General features: G+C 43.0%; 1 protein-coding gene across 1 annotated transcript in view; it reads left to right on the forward strand.

Annotated features, from left to right (window-relative positions):
• LOC147025887 (uncharacterized) overlaps window positions 1-20,630 on the forward strand; it is a 138,188-nt gene that overhangs the window by 85,248 nt on the left and 32,310 nt on the right. The window contains exons 5-10 of the mRNA XM_085883612.1: window positions 4,158-4,271; window positions 7,403-7,489; window positions 10,976-11,160; window positions 12,278-12,422; window positions 12,971-13,160; window positions 19,632-19,732. Coding sequence (XP_085739738.1) covers window positions 4,158-4,271; window positions 7,403-7,489; window positions 10,976-11,160; window positions 12,278-12,422; window positions 12,971-13,160; window positions 19,632-19,732 — 822 coding nt within the window. The remainder of the gene's footprint in view (window positions 1-4,157; window positions 4,272-7,402; window positions 7,490-10,975; window positions 11,161-12,277; window positions 12,423-12,970; window positions 13,161-19,631; window positions 19,733-20,630) is intronic.

Raw genomic sequence — 20,630 nt, forward strand, 5'->3', positions numbered from 1 at the left:
CCTTTCCAATCTTTGTTGCCCATGACTTCTTCCTTGACTCAGATGTACTGCTACAGTCCTTGTGTCCATAGCATGCGGCCATAAACTTGGATGCCTGTCTTGTTATTTCTGGTAACAATGCATGAATGTCACCCAAAAGTGACAAGGAGTAGCCTTCTCACAGTACTTTCAGTACCGTTACTTTACCAATACCGAAATAGCATGCACATGTATCACAACCCGATAGGGCGTGCATAGACAACAGTCCATCTACTATGCTGTGCTGTTGTTTAACAGTAGCTTGTATGTCAATAATGGTTCTACCATGAATCGGCGATTCCATGATCATGTGACTGGTTAACTGTCGCTCAAATTAGTGGTGAAGCAGAAGGATGAAGACGTCGGTGTCATCTGCAATCACTGACACGCCTACTTGGCATTCAGTCGCAACTGTTACTGCTTGTTGAACAATGATGCAGTCTGCCTCTTCATGAGATGTAGACCTGTCTTCCCGGTGGATCACCACTCCCCCATAACTTATTTCAACAGGTGTGTTATTACTGCTAGTGATGACAAGTTTGTGGGGCATTGTGTAGTCTCGATCGAAGGTAGTGTCTCTGGTCAGCTCTTCACAGATAATTTCCATCAGCTGTGATTTATTTTCTGACACTGTCAGGAGAACTTTCTGTGGGGGTAGAGGTGTATCCAGAGCCAGTCGATGTACTCTGCTTGCTTCTGTTGTTCTATTGCATCTGGTCATACTCTTAGTACTGAAATCCTGGTACCTGTCGAACACGAGATAGACATCGCTAGAAGTAAGTTTATGTTGGATGTACTGTTTGTAGTTCACAACAAAGTCGCGGACTGTGCCATTCGCTGGCCAATGTATCACCCAGAGGACAGCTGAACCATCTAGCACCCTACATTTGACTTTGGGTAATACAATTCTTGACGACATCTCAACTTGTAGTTGCTTCTTAAACTGTGCCTTAGCCTTTCCCGTTCTCATGTCACCCGAGTCGTTGAACATCGATGTAGGCACCGGGGATAGCTCATACGATAGTAATGTCTTGATGTCTATTGTGTCATGGCAGCTAGTCTGGAGTCCTATGACTTGTGAAAAGAGAAGGGTGGTATTGAACAACTTTGCTGTACCAATATTCACATGTTTCTTTGTTACTTGCATTATCACCGTCTTCTTTGAAATGGGATTTGTTTGTTATGCAAATTAGAAAAAATGCCTAACGGTGACAGGGTGTCATCAAGCGGATTGTTAATATTTATGGTCTCAGTGACCCAAATCAACCCAAAAACATTGTATATACTCCACTTCCAGGTTAAGCTAGTTGGCTGCTGGACTCCTATATCATAATAAATAAACTGAAAAAGGACCTCAGTTCATCTTACCACATCTCTTGTTTTGTGGACATTTGTATTCTTGTGGGGTTTTTTTGCTCTCATTCCCTGAAAGGGGTCGAAGAGTGTATTTAAGTAAATAAAAATTTTTTTTCAAGTGATGGGGTTGACACGGACCTACAATACATAAAGACACCACAATACCTAGGTCAACCGCTCAACTCCATCACATTGTTCCTCTTTCTCCTGCTTGTGGAACCTTTTTCTTTCCCCCAAGACTTCATTTTGGCAGTGTACCATCACCTCAGATCATCCTCCATCTCTATCCATCATATTTACTGTCTTTATTAACCTCCCCTTAACTCTCCCTATCGATTTGAAGGTTACTATTGTCACGTTTACAACTTCGTGCCACAACCATTTATCACAATTGGGTGTGAGGTTGCAAAGCCGAAGCAACTGGCTTCGTAAATGACCAGTACGATTCAAATTCACTCAAGCAAAGCTGGCAGCGAACGATTTTTACCGACCCGTACGTGGGCAGTCACGTATGTGTGCTGATAACCTGTTTAAGGGGATTAACTTGATTCACAATTTATCTCCACCAAAAGTAATCCAATTATGCGAGACTGTAGAGTGTGGAAAGGCGAATGAGCGAAGTGGGCATGTCTCTTCGAAATGCCAAACTTAAAGTGGCGGAAATAGCGCCACCTTTGGTGATAGCCACTATTACAAATCATCTTTATCTTGTGATATGGAGTGTGTTTCGATCAATAAAATCTTACAAGTATGACAAATTATAAAGTGCATTTTCAAGAACGTGCCACAGCACATTGCCCACCTGCCCACCGAAGGTGGGCCAAGAACGGTACTCCCACCCTTAGGGCGGGAGTACCCACTAATATAGATGATTGATTAAATGGGACTGAACACAAACGGAACAAACCTTCGGACAAACAGACAGACAGGCAAACACGATAAATAACCGATACATGGTACAGGTGTAATCGGCTAAAGCACCACATGCAGAGCTCTCTACACATGGCACCGGGGTGGTTTTTGAAAGGATATTGCCCCACAGGGCAGTGGAGTGGCTCAGATGGCAGCAAGGAACCGGTGGCAGGCGAGAGGATGACGTGGTAGGCAAGACGAGCATGGGGAAATGAAACGCAGACACCAGGCTGCAGTCCTCACCCTCTCCTCTCCATTCTCAAGTCCAACCAACAAGTCAAAGCCCCTCAGTCTGAAGCTTGCCTGGCTTTCATAGTTTATTGGTGCAAATCCCCCCCTCTCAGGATCACACTGTCCTGGCCCATTGCAGTGTGGCTAATCATGCTGCTCCACGTGCCCAGCGGCAGCCAATCACTTCCACAGTGGGTGTGCCCGCCGGTGAAGAAGGGTGGTGGCCCCTGCACATGTGCATCCAGGGCCAATTTAAGCCTGGCGTATTGATGTCGTTCTCCGCCAATCGTACACATGGACATGGAGCCAATCGCAGGCCACCTTTCCTCCTTGTTAGAGGCCCGTCAGGCTCTGTGACACTGCCATGAGTCCTTTATCTCAGCCCAGACTCAAACCAGTTTCTAACCATTGGATGCCAGTGGCAATACGAAGGGTGACTTTGCACTAAACAGATTTTTAATACAGTGGTAGAAAGCTACGTCCTTACCGCGAATGTGAAATAAGCAAAGGTCTTATTTATATCTCTGACCCCCATGAATGTAACACTGTTTCCTTCCTTCTTCTGTCTCTTCTTCCTCGTTCAATTATTATGTTTTGTGTCAGCATGCTATCCCAACTGTCCTATTGTCAGTTCATGCTTTCTGCCCTAATGTCATCATAACCTTCATGTGAATTTGGAGGCAAGGGGGAGGAGGAGGACGGTGTGGTAACGGTGGTTGGTTGACAGGAAGGATGGCAAAGAGATCATAAAAGGACATGCTCTACTCCTCTGTGAAGCTATGTAGCTTCTGAGAACGAATGGCGTGCTTTATATAGGGGACTCTGACAGAAACTTAAGACTTCATGAGCCTTTGTGCTTTTGACAAAACCACAAGCTAGTTGTGCTTTTGTGTTTTCTGCTCTGCATTTCTCACATGTTCTGTGAATAGGAACACAGTTTATTGCGGAAAAGCATCTCGTGTTAAACTTGAACCATCTATCTATAATTCCAGCAATCTGTGTGCCTGTGTGTGCGTCTGTGACTGCTGTTTCTCGACAACCACTGGTCCGATCTAATTGAAACTTGCCAGGTATATTGCTGGGGACCTGAGTATGTGCCTTTTCAAGGTTTGATATTGATCGGACAAGTGGTTCCCAAGTTATGGCCATTTATTTACCAAACCAATGACAGGACACGGTGCTTTGACGTCACAATTCGTTTTTTTTTTTGTTTTTTGTTTTTTCCCACGCACGTACGGGCACGCACGTATGGGCCTGCACTAGTAATAACAATAACAACCAGAAGGGCACTCAGTAGAGCGCATACCTCCGCTACGTAATGCCTGATCCACGAGAACATATCAGGCCCAATCAATACATCTTTGAAATATCATGTTACATATCGTTTTTGGCCCCATCTCTCAATAGTGAAGAATCACTTGGAGAATTAAATAATTATCGTATCCAGATCCAGATTCGGATCTTCACCAAAATCGAATCAATTTTTTCTTGTCAGACAGGCAAACAGACCGAGACTTTTACTTTTCCTTTTCCACTTTCCCTTGCATTGTGCATGTTGTTGCAACAGTATATCTATCGACATGATTTAATTTCTCATTTGCTTTTGCCCAACAATGTCCCCTAAAATGCATGTTCCACAGATCCGTTACATATCGGAGACTCAAGGTCTGCCTCCAGAACATCTGCTCAGCAGCGGTACAAAAACTGGGAAGTTCTTTAAGAAGGAGAGCACATACAAAGAATGGAAGTTGAAGGTAAGGAACCACTGTAGAGGGAACCAAAAGTTAATGCTGCGTGTGTTCTTTTATGAAGGGTCCATGATGTACACCTTGTGGTTGTTTGCTTACGGCCGGAGGTATCTTTAGCTTCCTGGCAATGGAGAATGAAACCTCGTTCCTCGTGGAACCTTATTGCTCGGTGACTAATTGCAGGCTATTTTACTTGAAATTGTTTTTAGTTTATTACAGATCACTTCTTGGATGTTCTCAAGCAAGTCTCGTGGGGCCGGCTATCAGCTGACAAACATTTTTTTGGATTGGGCAGTAGAATTTGGATAATGAGTGTACGCATCAATATAAGCTAATATGAAAAATAAGCGCACACGGGACCTTCCTATTTTATTTCTCCATTAAAAAATAAGCGCATATAAAAACGTCATAGTAAGGCTTTGAAAACCGAAAATATTATCAACTCAGACACGACAGTATTTTGTGTTTTATTGGCACATAAACTCTCAGTCTGAATTTCTTACACATCTGGTATGGTTACAGTGTTACTTACAAGAGTTATACTCACAAAACAACGTTTGGTTGTTTGTTCTTAATCAAGAGTCGTAAAACAACGTTTTTCATCACGATCAAAATGGACGTGCCAGTGAAGTGTCAATTGTACACCCGTGAAAAGAAGATTGAGATTATCGCGTTTTACAACTCTAATAAGAACCAGTAACTGACGTCTAAGAAATTCATACTTAACACGAGGACTTTGATGCGAATGGGGAAGGATGAGGAAATAGTTGTTCAGAGTGTGGAAGGTTCAAAGAAAGATAGGGAGCAGAAGACTGGCCTTTTGCCTGGACATGGAAAACGAACTTGTTGCGGAGTTTAAACAGATAAGTGCTCAAGGACTGAAAGTGTATTTAGTAATTGTTTCCGTGGTACGGACAATTAAAATTACAATGAGGTAAAAACTGGCATCTATGCAGCCAATCTGAAGATCATTTACCATTATAAGCACATGTCGTGGCTTTTTGAATACGTATAAGCACATATGGGGAACAAGCCGGTAGGCGACATGGGTGGTCGCTACATAATTGCATACTAGTCGTACAGTTTTTGACGGATCGGGCTGAAAATTTTTGACAAAGAGGTTGATTATAGTGTGCATAAAAGCACAGAAGCAGATTTTTGATTTTCGAAAAAAAGATATAAAAATATTTTTCGGATTTTTTTCAAAAATTTCAAAGTCCCGTTGCTAGGCAACGGTGGCGTCCATAGCAACGGTGCTCAAAAGTATACAACTCGATCCTGGTATGAACCTACCAGTCAAGTTTCATCAAAATTGGTTGACTCCTCTGGTCTCCAGAGCTCTCCATTACATACATATAGACAGACGGAAAACCTGAGAATAACGGTAGTCTAGTGACCACCCAATAAGCGCATATGTCAGGCTTTTTCAATACAAGCGCATATGGAAAACTAGAAGGGTACTCTTCGATGTTACAATGTCACCAGATAGGCCTCTGCCCACATTATTAACTCATTATACATACTTGTACCAAGTTTGATTTAAATCCCTGAACCCAGATTCAAAATATTCACCAATTCTGTCTGCCAGACCATGCGTCTGATCAGGTTGAAATTTAAAAAATATATATTCCCCATGACTACTAGATCATAATTGTGGCGTTTGACGTCGATTGAAGAAGCACTTCAAGAAATAATTTTTTTAAGAGTTTTGTTCAATCCAATATGGCTGCCAGACCATGTGACCTATTAATTATTCGTGAGCACCCAAGTATCCCCATGGCTTGGAGAACATGTGGCTGAAGTTTCCCCTTGATCTGTGAAGCTGTTCTGGAGAAGAAGATTTTAAAAAGTTTCTTTCTTCACAAAAATCATAGCTGCCAAACAGTGCGACGCATGACATCATAGGTGGAGAACTTTTTGTTTCTCAAGAAAGGCGATCATACCTGTTGAGTTCCACGTCAATCTGTTCAGCCATTTGAGATTATTTTTGAAGGGTTTTATGTTTAAAAAATAAAAAGGGCTGCCGAACCATGTGACCGATGACATCATCAGTTTTTCTCCCACATACAATATAGCCGGAGATGACCCTCAAAAATTTTTATACTCATCGGATAAAGTGTTCGACGTATGCAATTATGACGTCATCACAATGCCACCTATGACATCATCAAAAAAAATCAATATTGTTTCCCATGGGGAGTACTTCACATGTGCCAAGTTTCAATTTTTAGCAGCGTCGCGTTGCGAACGCTGACTGAGAGCTCCGCGTTGTTGTTGTTGTTGTTGTTCTTATTCTTATTCTTATTCTTATTCTTATTCTTATTCTTATTCTTATTCTTCTTATTATTCTTCTTATTCTTCTTATTCTTATTCTTCTTATTCTTCTTATTCTTCTTCTGGTGAAGACAAAACCTTTATGACGCGGCTCTTGGACACATTTGTCCTTGTTTTCCATGGACTTGTTTCGGAGATACAGAGGTCCAAAGTTTTTCCTCTTTTCCAACATGCCTGCCACACCATGTGACCTCCGATGTCATAATTATTATTAAAACATTCCACATGAGTAGTCGCACCTATGGTGATAATTTTGTTTCAATCAGATAAGTGGTTGCAGAGAAAACAGAAAATTAGCATGCACGGACAGACAGACTACGAACGGACAACCCGAAAATAATAATGCCTCCGGCAACTTCATCAGCAGAGGCATAATAAGCGCATATGTGTTCCACTAAATCTAAAAATAAGCGCATGCCCTTATTCTCCAGATTCTACTGTATTTGTCATTGGTCAGTACATGGGCATTGGGAGTATGAGCAGGTAGAGAAGTTCACAAATTGACAATGTATGTTGAGAAGCTCAATCTGAATTCCCCATGCTATTGACTACTTTCACTGCAGGGACCAAGTGAGCTTGTTGGATGAACTGAGCAATATTCTCCCTAAAGCAAGGCCCAGGACAGATTTGTTGTCATTAACTTATTGACTCTAGATCGTAGAAAAATGCTCACATACCTGGGCAATGAGGTTGAACATTTGTTGTTAACATTAGATCGTTTCAGAAGTTATTTTACCACCTCATGTAACAGCATCACAAGAAGTAAGTATGTGTTTTAATCAAGTGAATGTGTTATTGTTCAGTCCCCAGAGGAACATGAAGCTGAGACGGGACTCAAGTCAAAGGAGGCAAGAAAGTACATCTTCAGCTCCCTGGATGACATGGTTCAGGTACGCGTAAATCATTTCCTCTGTCACCGAGGGCGGACGGAGGTTATATTTACACCCCAGTTTGTCTGTCTGTGAGCAGGATATCTCAAAAAGTTGTGGATAGATTACGTGTGTAACAAAGATGAGTTGAGTTGATTTTGGTGAAGATCCAGATACGATAATTTTTAAGTGATTCCTCACACTTGAGAGATAGGGCCAAAACGATATATAGCACGATATCTCAAAAAGTTGTGGACAGATTATGACAAATACTGGTGAATGAGTTGAGTAGGTGATGAGAACAATTATATTTGATTTTTCTTGAGGTCTGGATGCAGATCCAGCCTATTAGTGCAATGCAAAACGTATGTTCAGCCTGGTGGAGGTATGCACTCCACCAAGTGCCGTTCTAGTTTCTACCTGTGTCAGGACAAGGTACTTCCAAAATTCACATCTCGGCCTTATATTTTCATTCCACAGAAAGACAACACATGACTTGCTTTGAGGTTTCAGACTTTTTATTGAAGGAAAGATTCTTAGTACACCAGGACCCCAACATTCAAGGGGGATATGTTCCAGGGAAACCCCAGGAATTTTGAAACCGTGAATGTGGGAGCATTGTTTCAATGGGAAATGGAGGGAATAGGTTCCGGGGATTTCCCGACCCACGAAAAATTCGTGAATGTTGGGGTAAAATCCGCGAGTGTTTTGTCATTGTTACAATGGAGACAAGGAGGATAACGTTATCATTTTGTGGCGGTTCCAGGTTCATGAAAAAGGCTGCAAATGGCGACACCATCAAAGTCGGGGATTTGGTACAAGGGGGATAACGTCGGTTCGCGGCTGTTCCTGGTTCAAAGGGGAAAGTCTTTAAAGTGAAAAATGTTTTCGACCACAAATGCATGATTACATTTTCATTAAAGATGCTTACAAGTATAACCAGAGAGTTGGCGTCAAAGCCACCCAATGCTCGCCTGTTTATACATTTATCGTTTTTAAAAGACTAGTCTAATACTATTTTTTATAAAGCATTGCAGTGAAGTCTGATCCAAATAATTTTAAAGCAATATATGTATTTGTATATTGTAATCAGTAAAAAATAGTGTGGTAGATAAAAACATTAGAAAGGAAAAAACTTTAACATTGATGTGCTACAAAAAAGTTAAGTTCAAAACAGGTAAAAAAATGTTAAAAATATAATTTTTTTTTATTCCAACTTCACTACATCAATAATATACCCCAAAGGAACCTCCATGCCAAATATCAGCATCCAAGTACACATATATTAAATGAATGGCAAGCTTCTAAATAACTTGCACCAAAAACTTTAACATTTTCACGCTCACGCTCACGCTCACGTCAGGGGTATCGGCTCTCTGTTCTTCGAACAGGCGAGCTAAAAAACGACAACACCAGTTTTAAAGTCTCTTCACCAAACCGTACCATACTGCAAAATGAAAACAACAACAACAACAACATCATGTACAGTTTCAATTTTTTTTATTAAACACACAGCACACTTAACTTTGCAAAATGATGAAGATGAGGTGCGCCAGGTGTAATAAGTCTTGAAAGTTGATATTACCCCTTGGTCAAGCGGCTAGATGAGGGAGGTCGTGTTCGATGGCAGGAACATGACCTAAGCATTTGGGTGAGCGCCGTTCAGGTCCATGGGGTGGCCAAAAACGTTGGCAAGCAGCAGGAGTACCTTGAATGAAAGGTTCTTTCCTGCCAGGTACCTCGCGACCTCAGGAACGAAACAATTATGGAGCCAGTCCATAAAAAGTTCAGACGTCACCCACATCTTCCTGGTTGCCCTCCAGTACATGGGCAGCACCTGCTCATTTTTGTTCTTCAGCGCAAGCGGGTTCAGGGAACGGTAGAGCATCATGGGCTTTACTAGGAAGTCCCCTTCGGCATTTGTGCAGAGGAGAAGGGATACCCAGTCCTTTGCGGCCTTGAAGCCGGCTGCTTTGTTCTCGCGCTGTGAGATGAACATTCTGGTCGGCATCTTTTTCCAAAACAAACCGGTCTCATCAGTGATAACGACCTGCTCCGGCAGGTACTAGTACCTCTTCTTGATGAGGCTCACAAATTCTGCAGGGAATGCCTTGGCCGCGTCGTGGTCTGTGGAGGCACACTCCCCTACAAGCTTGATATTGCACCATGTAGCAGTGGAACCACCCTCTGCTCACTGTAAACGGGCTGGAGGTGTCACTTGTACCCGCCACGCTCGTGCTTGCAGCACCCACGCCAGAGAGATTGTCATGCAGGAGCTTCGCCTTCTCCCGTATCAGTGGTCCACTAAGATGCGCTGAATGTTTTCATTGTGTGATGTCCTCATGTGGTGACCTGGTAATTACTCGATACAACATGAGATTCTGTTCGTGTTTTCATTCTGTAAGTAACTCACAGGGGATGTCATTGTGGGGAATGACGTGAGACATTCCACAAAACTATGTTTATCCCACGAAGCTACAATACACTTACAGGAAGCAGGGCATGTTCGCGGCTCATGGAAGATGTTTTTTTGCGTACGTAAAGTATTGTACTGTACGTGCATCCAGCTGCTTTGTGCATGGCTCGTGGAAGATATGTTTTATAAATGTTATGCTCGCGGCTTGTGGAAAAAAAAAATTGCCGTGAAAACTGCGAATATGCGGGGCCATTTCCCACAAATGTAGGAGCATGTCGCAAATTATCAACCGCGAATACGTGGAACCCGCGAATGTCAGGGTCCGGGTCTACATGCAATCCTTCTGGTCAGAATGGAAATGACTCTGAAAGAGGATTGCATTTTATTTAATTTTGGGTTTTTTTGTATCCATATTTGAGCCTCATGGAAGATCTAGTGCTAGTACACTGAATGGATCAGGATGCAACAGGACAAAAGGAACAGCAGACAGAGGAGGAAAACAACAACAGCAGAGTTGAAAGTCAAGATAGAGGCAAACTTGGACAAACAATGTGTGTGGGAAGGAATGGGGGGAGGGGGGGTAGGAGAGGATGCTTTGGGTCGACAAGATGGATACAGAAGGAAACTCTCAGGAGAGAAAGCTGGAAATTTGTAAGGAGGGAACGAGGTGGGGCAGGGGGTTAACCAGGGCAGAAAGATCATTGTTTTGGATTGGGGACGATCTGAGATGGTGGTGAACAGCTGGGTGGAAGAACTGGAGGGAAGGATGAGATTGAAGAAAATGTGGAAGTTTGTTCCACAGGTGAGAGAATAGAACAAATGAGTGGAGAAAAGCGGTGATCCTGGATTTAGATAGTTTCACTAAAAGGGGGTTGATGTTGGACCGTGTGACTCCTGCAGAAACCTGTGGTGGAAGGGGATGGGACAAAGCACTAAAAGATCAGAGTGTGCAAGACATTGTGCTCAAAAATTTGAGATTGTTAGTTATTAGTATCGTCCTAAAAAAAAAAAAAAAGTTGCATTGGCATTGTACTCAAATTTTTGAGATTGTTTAAGTGATAAAGTTCAGTTGTTGATATGTGGTTTGATAGGTGAACCCAGCATTGGAGCTCCGTGGCACGGAGGCACGTGCCGAGAGGATTGACCGCAGAGAGTTTGTGGACCTACTCAAAATGATGCTTGTTGTAGATGCAGCTGAGCGCATCACACCGGCCCAAGCTCTGTCGCACCCTTTTCTTACACTCAGCCACCTGCAAGATTACGGACACACCACACAGTAAGTCCATTTTCGTTTAATTTCCATTGCAATCTCCATTTGTCTAACTCTAATCGATCAGACTTTGTCAAAATAGAGTTGTCCATATCCATCTGTTATTGATAATCTAGATTTGGGTAACCGTTTAATGTTTCATGACTCCATTGGCCCGGCAGGATGGTACAGAGGTAACGCACTTACCTTTGAGATGTCCAGGCTGGGGTTGACTCGATTCTTGACCCAACTATGAACTGTCTGACCGCTGCTTTGCTGGAAGTGTACATTGCCTGCTCATACATGGCGACAGTATTCAAGTATATAATCCATTGACGAATGCACCGTCTCTCTGGGCCTTAGGCCATTAAGCTGGGTGTCCTGTCTGCAAGCATCAATTGGCGGACGTTAAAGATCCTGCAGTATATTATGATGAAGTGTAGGTGGGTTATCGCCATCACACTAGTCAAATTGCTGCCCTATCTAGCTTCATTCGAACATCCTGCCTGGCCAGTCATGAAAGACTTGGGCCAACGATACATGCTCTGTGAGCTGCTGACCCCAACTTATCGGGACATGTCATGATCACACATCGGAATGCCAAAAAGTTGTCAAAATAAGTCCGAACAGTGACTGAGTGAAGAAATTACGTATATGTGCCCCTCATTCTTCCATGAGCCTCGATTTTTGTACATGAAATACCACCTAATTAACATCTTTAAAGACAAGCTCATAGTCGTGGGGTATCTCACTTCGATGTATTATGACATCTCCGAACGTTACAGCTCGGCTCTTGTGTGTGATCCTCAAAAGGCGGTTCCACGACTCTCCGAGAGCTCAGCTTAGCTAAAGCAACTGGTGGCGTGAGCTGATGCTGGTAATTTAGTTGTTCCTTGAAAGCAGTGAGAATGGCTGTTCTGGATTACCAGAGGTACTTCAACATCTGCAGTGTGCTTCCTTTGTCTGTTTGTAACAAATGACAATCGGAAGCTGCTTCAGCCACACAATAATCCCTCCAGGGTTGAGGCCTCATTTATTGAGGACACAGATATATTGGCTCCTCCACAATTCTCGTTCAACGGTTTCATCGCACATTCATCCTTTGCCTTGTGTTTCCCAATCCTATTCACGCACCCCCACCCAGCGCTGCATCATCGTGGCAAGCCATGGAAGTTTGTCACAGTCGCCCACTATCCTACAACCTACAGACACTTGGCACCCTTCCTTATCTGCCTCCTGCTACCACCGAGAGCACATACAGCAACCAGATGCCTGTACTGCATAGTCAGGTAACTCGATAAAGTGGGAAACCCAGCTATCGAGTTTACAAATGTTTAACATCTTGTTTGTATGTACTTCCTCAGTCCTTGCCTTTTAATCCATGTTTATTGCAATCCCTCGAAGAGCAGCTATTTAATTGCTGCACAAGACGGGATATGTTTGCAAGCTCGCCATATTGACTAGATTTATTTTAATACACATCATTGTGTGCTGGTGCTTTACTGATAACATATTGAGCATTTTCTTTGGAGAATTCTGGGATATGTAGTGGAAGGGGGGAGGTGGAGAGGAAGGAAGGGGGGAGGGTTGTGGGGGCCGGATGGAGGGTAGGGCGAAAAGGATCTGAAATATCCATTAATGATGGAGTACCTCGTACAGACCTCACAGTGCTGCAGCATGCTGGATGATTCACACTGCCATAAGTTGGTTATATCTTGAAGTTTCAGACTTTTTCTTGTACATGCTGTTGTCGGAGCTTGTACTGTTATGAAATAACGATGATGGATAACCCTCATGCTGCAGGATAACGGTGGTAATGATGATTTGCTTTATCCAGGGTGGGCCATTCTCCACAAATCCCACGATGACATTACCATTACCAAATCAGGAGCCTCCGATTTTGAGTTATCCACCGGGGTTTTGTCCTGACATTGGCCCAACCATTGGATCCGTCACTTCCACACAGTACAGCCTGCCTGCTGAAGTGTACCCCCAGCCCCTGCTCTTCTGCCCGAGTCACTTTCAAGGTGTGTCTGCATGTTATTTTCAATGTTTACCAATTTGAGAGACTGACATTATAGAATTAGAGAGTTCATAGAACACCTTACCCCATGCTGTCTTGAGAAACAAGGACATCAGCGGGGTCTGCGAGTGGCAACTGTGGTCGTGATGATGTAAAATGGCGTAATATTTTGTCCAAGTATTGCTAAACGGTAGGGTTTTAAAAGTGCCAAAAACGCGATTTGTGTTTGACAGTTCAAGGACACGACTGTTCTAAAGTTTTAGAACACCCCCATTTTTCCCGTTTTTACTGAAATTTAAGCAGTTCAAGTCCAGTGAATGACCTGAAATGGTACAAAGCTAAGCATTGTAACCAAAAACTGAAAAATAATGTAAATTTCAGAGTTGTTAAAAAAGGCCCCCTTTCAGGAAACAAGTAATGGGTTAGCAACTGCAGCTGTTCTGTTAGTCCGTTTGCCACCTGTATATGTTCTGTACTCAACCTTGTTGTAATGAGAAGTGTATTGTTTTTTGATGGTTTCGTACTCACATGGGTCTATCGAGAAAATTTGGCTTGGTTGCTGAAGCGGCAGCCTTGGGGAACTCCGCTAATTTGCATAAATCCAAGATGGCCAACACGGACGGGGGTGGAATATAACTTTTCAACCAATTAACTTACAATCACGTGTGATACCTCTTTTCTGTATAATTTTGACCTGAGGAATCAATTTCTGAGGTCAAATTTGTGATTTGGGGTCAATTCAGGGTCAAAGGTGAAGTTCAAGGTCTTTTTCGGCCAAAAATGAAATAAAATAATAATAATGACATTTTCAGAGCGATGGTGGTCAAGCGTTTATTCAGTAACGTTGATCACTCCCATTCATCATCAGAGCCGAATGCAAGATCAAGATGTTCAGTTTCCTCATCATCTTCCACATCTGCTTCTCCTTCCTCTTCCATTTCATCTTGGTCTTCGTCTCCTCTCTTGAACGGTTGAAGCAGGCGTCACGACATACACAGTGCATGATATCTTTCCATGGTGACAGCTGCAACGTTCAGTGCCGCACGCCTTCAACGCCGCCTTGCAGCCGCACCGCACTACATCCATGAGATCTTGGGGGTCCTGGGGGCTGATCGGAGGTTGCTGGTACTGGGGTGCCATCTTTTATTTCCCACCCATACTTCGTGATGTCAAGTTCAGGTGGAGCCTGCTGGTCGGCAGGTTTTGCAAGTATGGTCTGCATCCCTGGCTTAGCGTGGCTATACTCCAGCATACCTGCGGGATGAGGTTGCTGGAATTCATGTGAGAGGACATGGGTAGTGCGTCGACCATTGGGTGTGAATACCTGGAGATCGAAGATGGCGCCGACGGTTCTACACAACCCCATGAACTGGTGGAGAACCTGTGTATTGTCACCTAGTAGACGAGCGTCCAATTTTCGGAATCCCAGGGCCTCATCGTACGAGGTCGTGAAGCCATGTTCATGAAGGGGTTTGAGAAGTTCGGAACTGCCGTGCCGGTGCAACGGTTTGACTGCCAGTCCTAATGTTGTCTGATTTCTGGTTCCTGTAACGTGACTCTGAATTGACTGGCTCAGGCTCAGAGATTTCTTGGTCACTTTACCACCGGATACCAGGTCCGAAACCAACTTCAACAAACTTGGGCTGGTCGCCTTGATTGTGTTGGCCTGTGTAAACTCTGATAGGTCATAATTGGCACTGCTGTACTTGAACGACCGTGCCTCATGCTTGATCTGCCTCACCACGGAAGCAATGCTCCTCTCATCCGTATCATCTACCTTAACTATCTTGAGACTTTTAGCAAAGGACTCACGGAAACCAACAATGGCAGCACAGCCATCTACCCGAACAACGATAACATCCTTACTTATGCAGTCAGTCAACTTGCTTAACATGTCACGTCGAGCGAGCTTGCCACCTCGATCCGAGTACATGGAATGCAGTTCAACACTATTCCATATTCTGGACCTTTCTCGGTTCATGTACTCAATGACTTCCTTCAGAGCATTTTCATTTGCACTACCAGTTGGCAAATCGGCATATCTGGGAACTTTCGTGAAACTGTTACAGCAGCGGACGTGGTACTTGCATTCAGCAGAAGGTAAATCAGAAACAAAAGCAAGGTGCAACTTGACCCTTCTCGCGACATCATCATTACGCTGCTCAGCAAAATCAAGGAGCATATCTTTCATAGTTGGGAGTGGGTTACGTTCTGTGTCAAAATGTTCTTTGGTCATATACTCACAAACGCGGTCCCATCTTCCTGGGTGTCTATCATCAATGGGTAAACATTCCTCACTACAGAACATACAATCACGTTTGTATTCAAACACACCTTTGTCAGCTACCTTAGTATGAGACCTTGTAGTTGTCCTTACACCCTCATCTTCAGCCTTTCTTTTCTGTGACTTTCTCACTCTCTCAATTTTCTCTTTTGATGTACAAGTACAGTAGCAACCTTTGTGGCAGGCTCTGCTTGCCGCATCTCCACCAACATCAATAATGTTCTGTAGCTTAGCCTGCAGGTTCCCATCTCCACGGGATTTGGCGCACGAGATGAGCTTCTTGATCCCGATCTCAGTGAATTTCGTTTCTTCTCCGTGACACACTGGGAGAAGACACCTTGAGTCAGCAATCATACGTTTCTCTGAAAAGAAGAGGTGAGATTAGAATCAATGGGATCATTCATCAACTATCGAGTAGGAGTGATCTGCAGTTGATGCAGGGGTCAAAACGTTTTAAATCCCTCAATAGTCCAAAAATGACATTGAACTTGACCTTTGACCCTAAATTTGACCCTCGAACCACACAACTGACCTCAGAAATCGATTCCTCACCTCGAAATTATACGGAAAAAAATGTATCACACGTGATTGTAGGATTTGCACGTGTGATATGCATGATTGGTTGAAAAGTTATTTTCCACCTCCGTCCGTGGTGGCCATCTTGGATTTATACAAATTTATCGGAGTTCCCCAAGGTTGCCACTCCGGCAACCAAACTAATTTTTTTCTATAGACCCATGCGAGTACGAAACCATCAAAAAACAATACACTTCTCGCAACAACAAGGTACTCAACCTGGCAACTGGACTCTGTAGCAATAGAAGTAAATTAATCCTTGAAAGTTGATGCAAACAATTCCTTCAGGTGTCCCAACTTTTGTTGATTAGTTACAAACCCTCTGTCTGTATAAAAGCAGTGTTGGAACAAATTGTGTTGCTGCACCCTCTGAAGCATTATTTGGACAATATTGCATATAATATTGGAAATAGTATATTGTTATAATGGCGAGAAAAATACAATTAACAAAGGAAGACAGACAGACCATTATAACCCGTAATAGTGAAGGTCTTTCCTTTAGAGAAATTGCAAAGCAGCCAATGTGTCAGTGAGTCCAGTTTCCTACACCATCAAAAGGCACTTTGAAAGTGGAGGAAACTTTGACAAGAAGAGGTCTGACAGACCCAAAGCCACAACACACTCAAAAGACAAGTTTCTGAGTCAACAACTTGCGTGATAGGCGGCTCACAGGACAGCAGCTTCAAGCACAGCCAAACACTGGTCGAAGTAAGGAAGTCTCAGTTTCAACTGTGAAGAGAAGACTTCGAGCTACAGGTTTGACAGGTCGAGTGGCAGTAAGAAAGCCATTGCTAAGATGGCAAAATAAGAAAAAGAGGCTTTCCTGGGCCATGAAGCACCGCCAGTGGACTACTGAAAACTGGAAGAACGTCTTGTGAACCGATGAATCAAAATTTGAAATCTTCGGTTCATCACGCAGGGTTTTTGTACGCCGTCGAGTAGGTGAAAGGATGGTTCCTCAGTGTGTGACACCATCTGTTGAACATGGAGGAGGAAGCGTGATGATCTGGGGCTCTTTTACTGGATCCAGAGTCGGCGACTTACACAGATTGACTGGCACCCTGAACCAAAAGGGCCACCACAGCATTTTGCAGCGCCATGCAATACCCCCTGGTCTATGTCTAGTTGGTCAGGGGTTCATCCTACAGCAAGATAATGACCCAAAACATACCTCCAGGCTATGTCAGAACTACCTTGGAAGAAAATAACAAGACGGTAGGCTTCAAATCAAGTTATCGCCTGCACAGTCTCCAAACTTATACCTCATCGAGCTGGTTTGGGTTGAACTGGACAGAAGTGTAAAAGCAAAGCAACCTACAAGTGCAACACATTTGTGGGAACTTCTGCAACAGTGTTGGGAAGAACTTTCTGAACAATATTTGATTTCCATTGTAGAAAGAATGCCACGAGTATGTTCGGCTGTTATATCTGCAAAAGGTGGCTAGCTACTTTGATGTGTCAAAAATTTAGATTAAATTTTGTTCAACAAAACGATTCCATGATTTCTTTTTTTATCTGTAATTGTTTATTTTTTCTAAGCTTAAATTTCAGAGAACATTGAAACATTAAACTGCTTAGATTTCAGTAAAAACTGGAAAAATGGGGGTGTTCTAAAACTTTTGACCGGTAGTGTATAGAATCCAATTGCAATAAAATAAAGATTTTAAAGGTTGTAGAAAAAAAAAATCGGAAGTTTACTGCTGTTGATAGTGTCTTTTACACCACCTTACCGAACCCGATACATTCGTGATTCATGCCTGTTGCTTGTGTCCTTTATGACATCCTTAAAAATAGTACATTTCCTGTTTGGAATGATTTTCAATTTGTTTGATTGCCAGACAGGCAGATTGAAAACAATTATCTCACTCCTCTCTGTGCATGCGCGATCGGGACGAATTCAAAACCAAAGTACGGTTAAATTACAGGTTCATGTTCCAATTCATGGTCCAAACATAGCATTCCATTGAAATTAAATGGAAGACCAAACACTGCATTGGAGTCATCAGAAGGGACCCAAAGAAGTAACGAACAAAGTTGGAGTCATCAGGACGAACTTGGATAGGATTCGGGTTTCAGCCGCTACTCCACTACCCTCAAACCCATCCAGACGCAGCCAAGTGAGCCTTACAGAAAACTTTCTGTAAGGATTAACTTCTCCTTCGACATATATATGTAGAAAGAGAGAAATTGAGTAAAAGAGATAAAATAAAATAAAAAGCACGAATTAGAATGAATAGAGAAATGTGAAAAAGTAGAAAGAAGTGTGACAAGAACAAAGATGTCGGGAAGAACCCGTATATAGATTTCAGCAATTACTCCGCAGGCTCAAACGCAGCAGCAGGTACAAGCTACCAGAGGTCTGTCAGCGTGGAAGTACAGTCCAAAACTAGAAGGGCACTCGGGAGAGCGCATACCTCCACCACGTAATGCCTGATCCACGAGAACATTTCGGGCCGAATCCATTTTTTAAATATCATGTTCTATATCGTTTTTGACCCAATCTCTCAATGTTGAAGAATCATTTTAAAAATTAAATAACTCTCGTATCCAGATCCAGATTCGGATCTTCACCAAAGTCGAATCTATTTTTCCTTGTCACACATCCAAACAATCTACCAAGTTTCATCTGTATGCGTCCACAACTTGTTGAGATATCCTGTTCACAAACAAACAGAAAGAAAGACAGAAAGGGGTGAAAACATCACCTCCTTCACCTTCGGTGGCAGAGGCAATAAGTTGTTCCTCGATCATAAACTGATGTTTGTACACAGAAGGACAGAGACAGAAATTAACCAATTGCTTAACCCTGCTTTTCACCGCATGCAGGGTGTAATTAAGGGCATTATCAGATTGCTGTGAGCATTATGAGCCTCAGAGGGTGAAACTGCCATTTTCATATGGTTTATATATTATGTTATTGTCAGAATGGTGTTCTTTACTGTACATATTGTACCTGTCTCTCATACAACTACTGTAAATGATACCCTCAACCCCAACCATTCTGGGTCATGCCAGCAATGCTCAGCGCCCCAATCACATGACGGCATGCCAGCATTACTAGGCTATTCTTGACTTTTACAAGAAACTGTCTTCAATATCAATCGGTTCTACACTTACATTTTCTTGGCTTGTTATCGATGAAATGTCAACAAATTTTATGGGTATGAAAAAGCATTTCGGTTTTCTGTTATAACGCCAAATGGTGAGAACATCGGACTGGTATCGTTCACATGCAGCTGAAGGCAACTTTGGTTATGGATTTGGATTCTAACCTTCGGCTACATGAGCTTGTATTATCAAAATAACTATCACGTTGTTGGTTAAAAACCCACCCAGGTGCCTCGCTGATGACTTTTGAGGAAGTACTAAACTCCATGTCCCACCTGGTCTGCTCTACATTTGGTGGCAGTCAACACTTTACGGTTGACTCCCTCAGGGAAACTTTTAGTTGACTTTGAAACGCTGCCTATGAAAGGAAAAAGCACCACTCACATCAACATCAGAGTTTGTAACAAACAATTGTGGATGTGAAAAGGTCGTGTAGGTTTTTGTTAAGATGTAATCATCTGCATATTATCAGTTCCTTTTGTGCAACTCAAGTCGCGTGTCCTGTAGGTGGTCTTACGACGTCGCTGCAGAAGTCTGCCTACACGACTGCACCTCTCAACTCGCAGCACCCACTGCAGCATCCGCTACCAGTACAATCTTCCCTCCAGGTAGCTTTCTGGGCCTCAGTGATCACATCACACCTGTTGTCACGACTCCCTTTCACCTTATGAACGTCAAGCTTCATTGTGTGCACCCTGTGATGATATCTTGATCATGTAAATGCACAATACTGTCACGGCGACCAGTCGATCGCCGTTTCATTTTGGCTTCATTTGTTTCATATGATGCAGCGCCCACTAATCTCCATCTAATACAAGTGCTGTTCTGATTAATCAATATCGCCGATGGTTGTTTCACATTTTGCCCCCATGATCAATCAATTGGAATACTTTGTAATGAAAATGCAACTTTTTTATTTTATTTATTTACTTACGTGATCTCAGGGTGGTAGTGGAAAACACACACACACACACACACACACACACACACACACACACACACACACACACACACACACACACACACACACACACACACACACACACACACACACACACACACCGACATATGCGACACAACACAAAACTTTGACGAGACAGAACACAGCTACTAGGCTTGTGGGAAGTGCTGCACTTCCTGGGATACTTTGGGTACCAGCAATGTACTTTATGTTGTGGGAATACATTTGTTCGAGCGAATCTGTAAATTGTGCCGAGCTTGTTTACTGGCTTTGAAATGTGTTTGTTTAGCAAGCAATAACTCGGCTTGTGTGGTTATACAACATGCTATCCGATTGGCTGTTGGCGATGAATAAGAGTTGGCGACAATGTGCATGGCATGCACAATGAAGTGTCGATCGAGAACAGAAATGAAAGCAATCGGAATGAAAATAAGAAAAATCTACCGGTATCCCGGAAAAATGCAAGCTCAACCGTTTGGCGTAGCCAGGTGTTGGCTTAGTGGTTCGGGTGGTTGCTTGGGATCCTTGGGGTCCTGAGTTCGAGC

This window comes from Eptatretus burgeri, chromosome 5, assembly GCF_056783735.1.
Source record: "Eptatretus burgeri isolate ZD-2024b chromosome 5, Ebu_testis_v1, whole genome shotgun sequence".
NCBI classification, from domain to species: domain Eukaryota; kingdom Metazoa; phylum Chordata; class Myxini; order Myxiniformes; family Myxinidae; genus Eptatretus; species Eptatretus burgeri.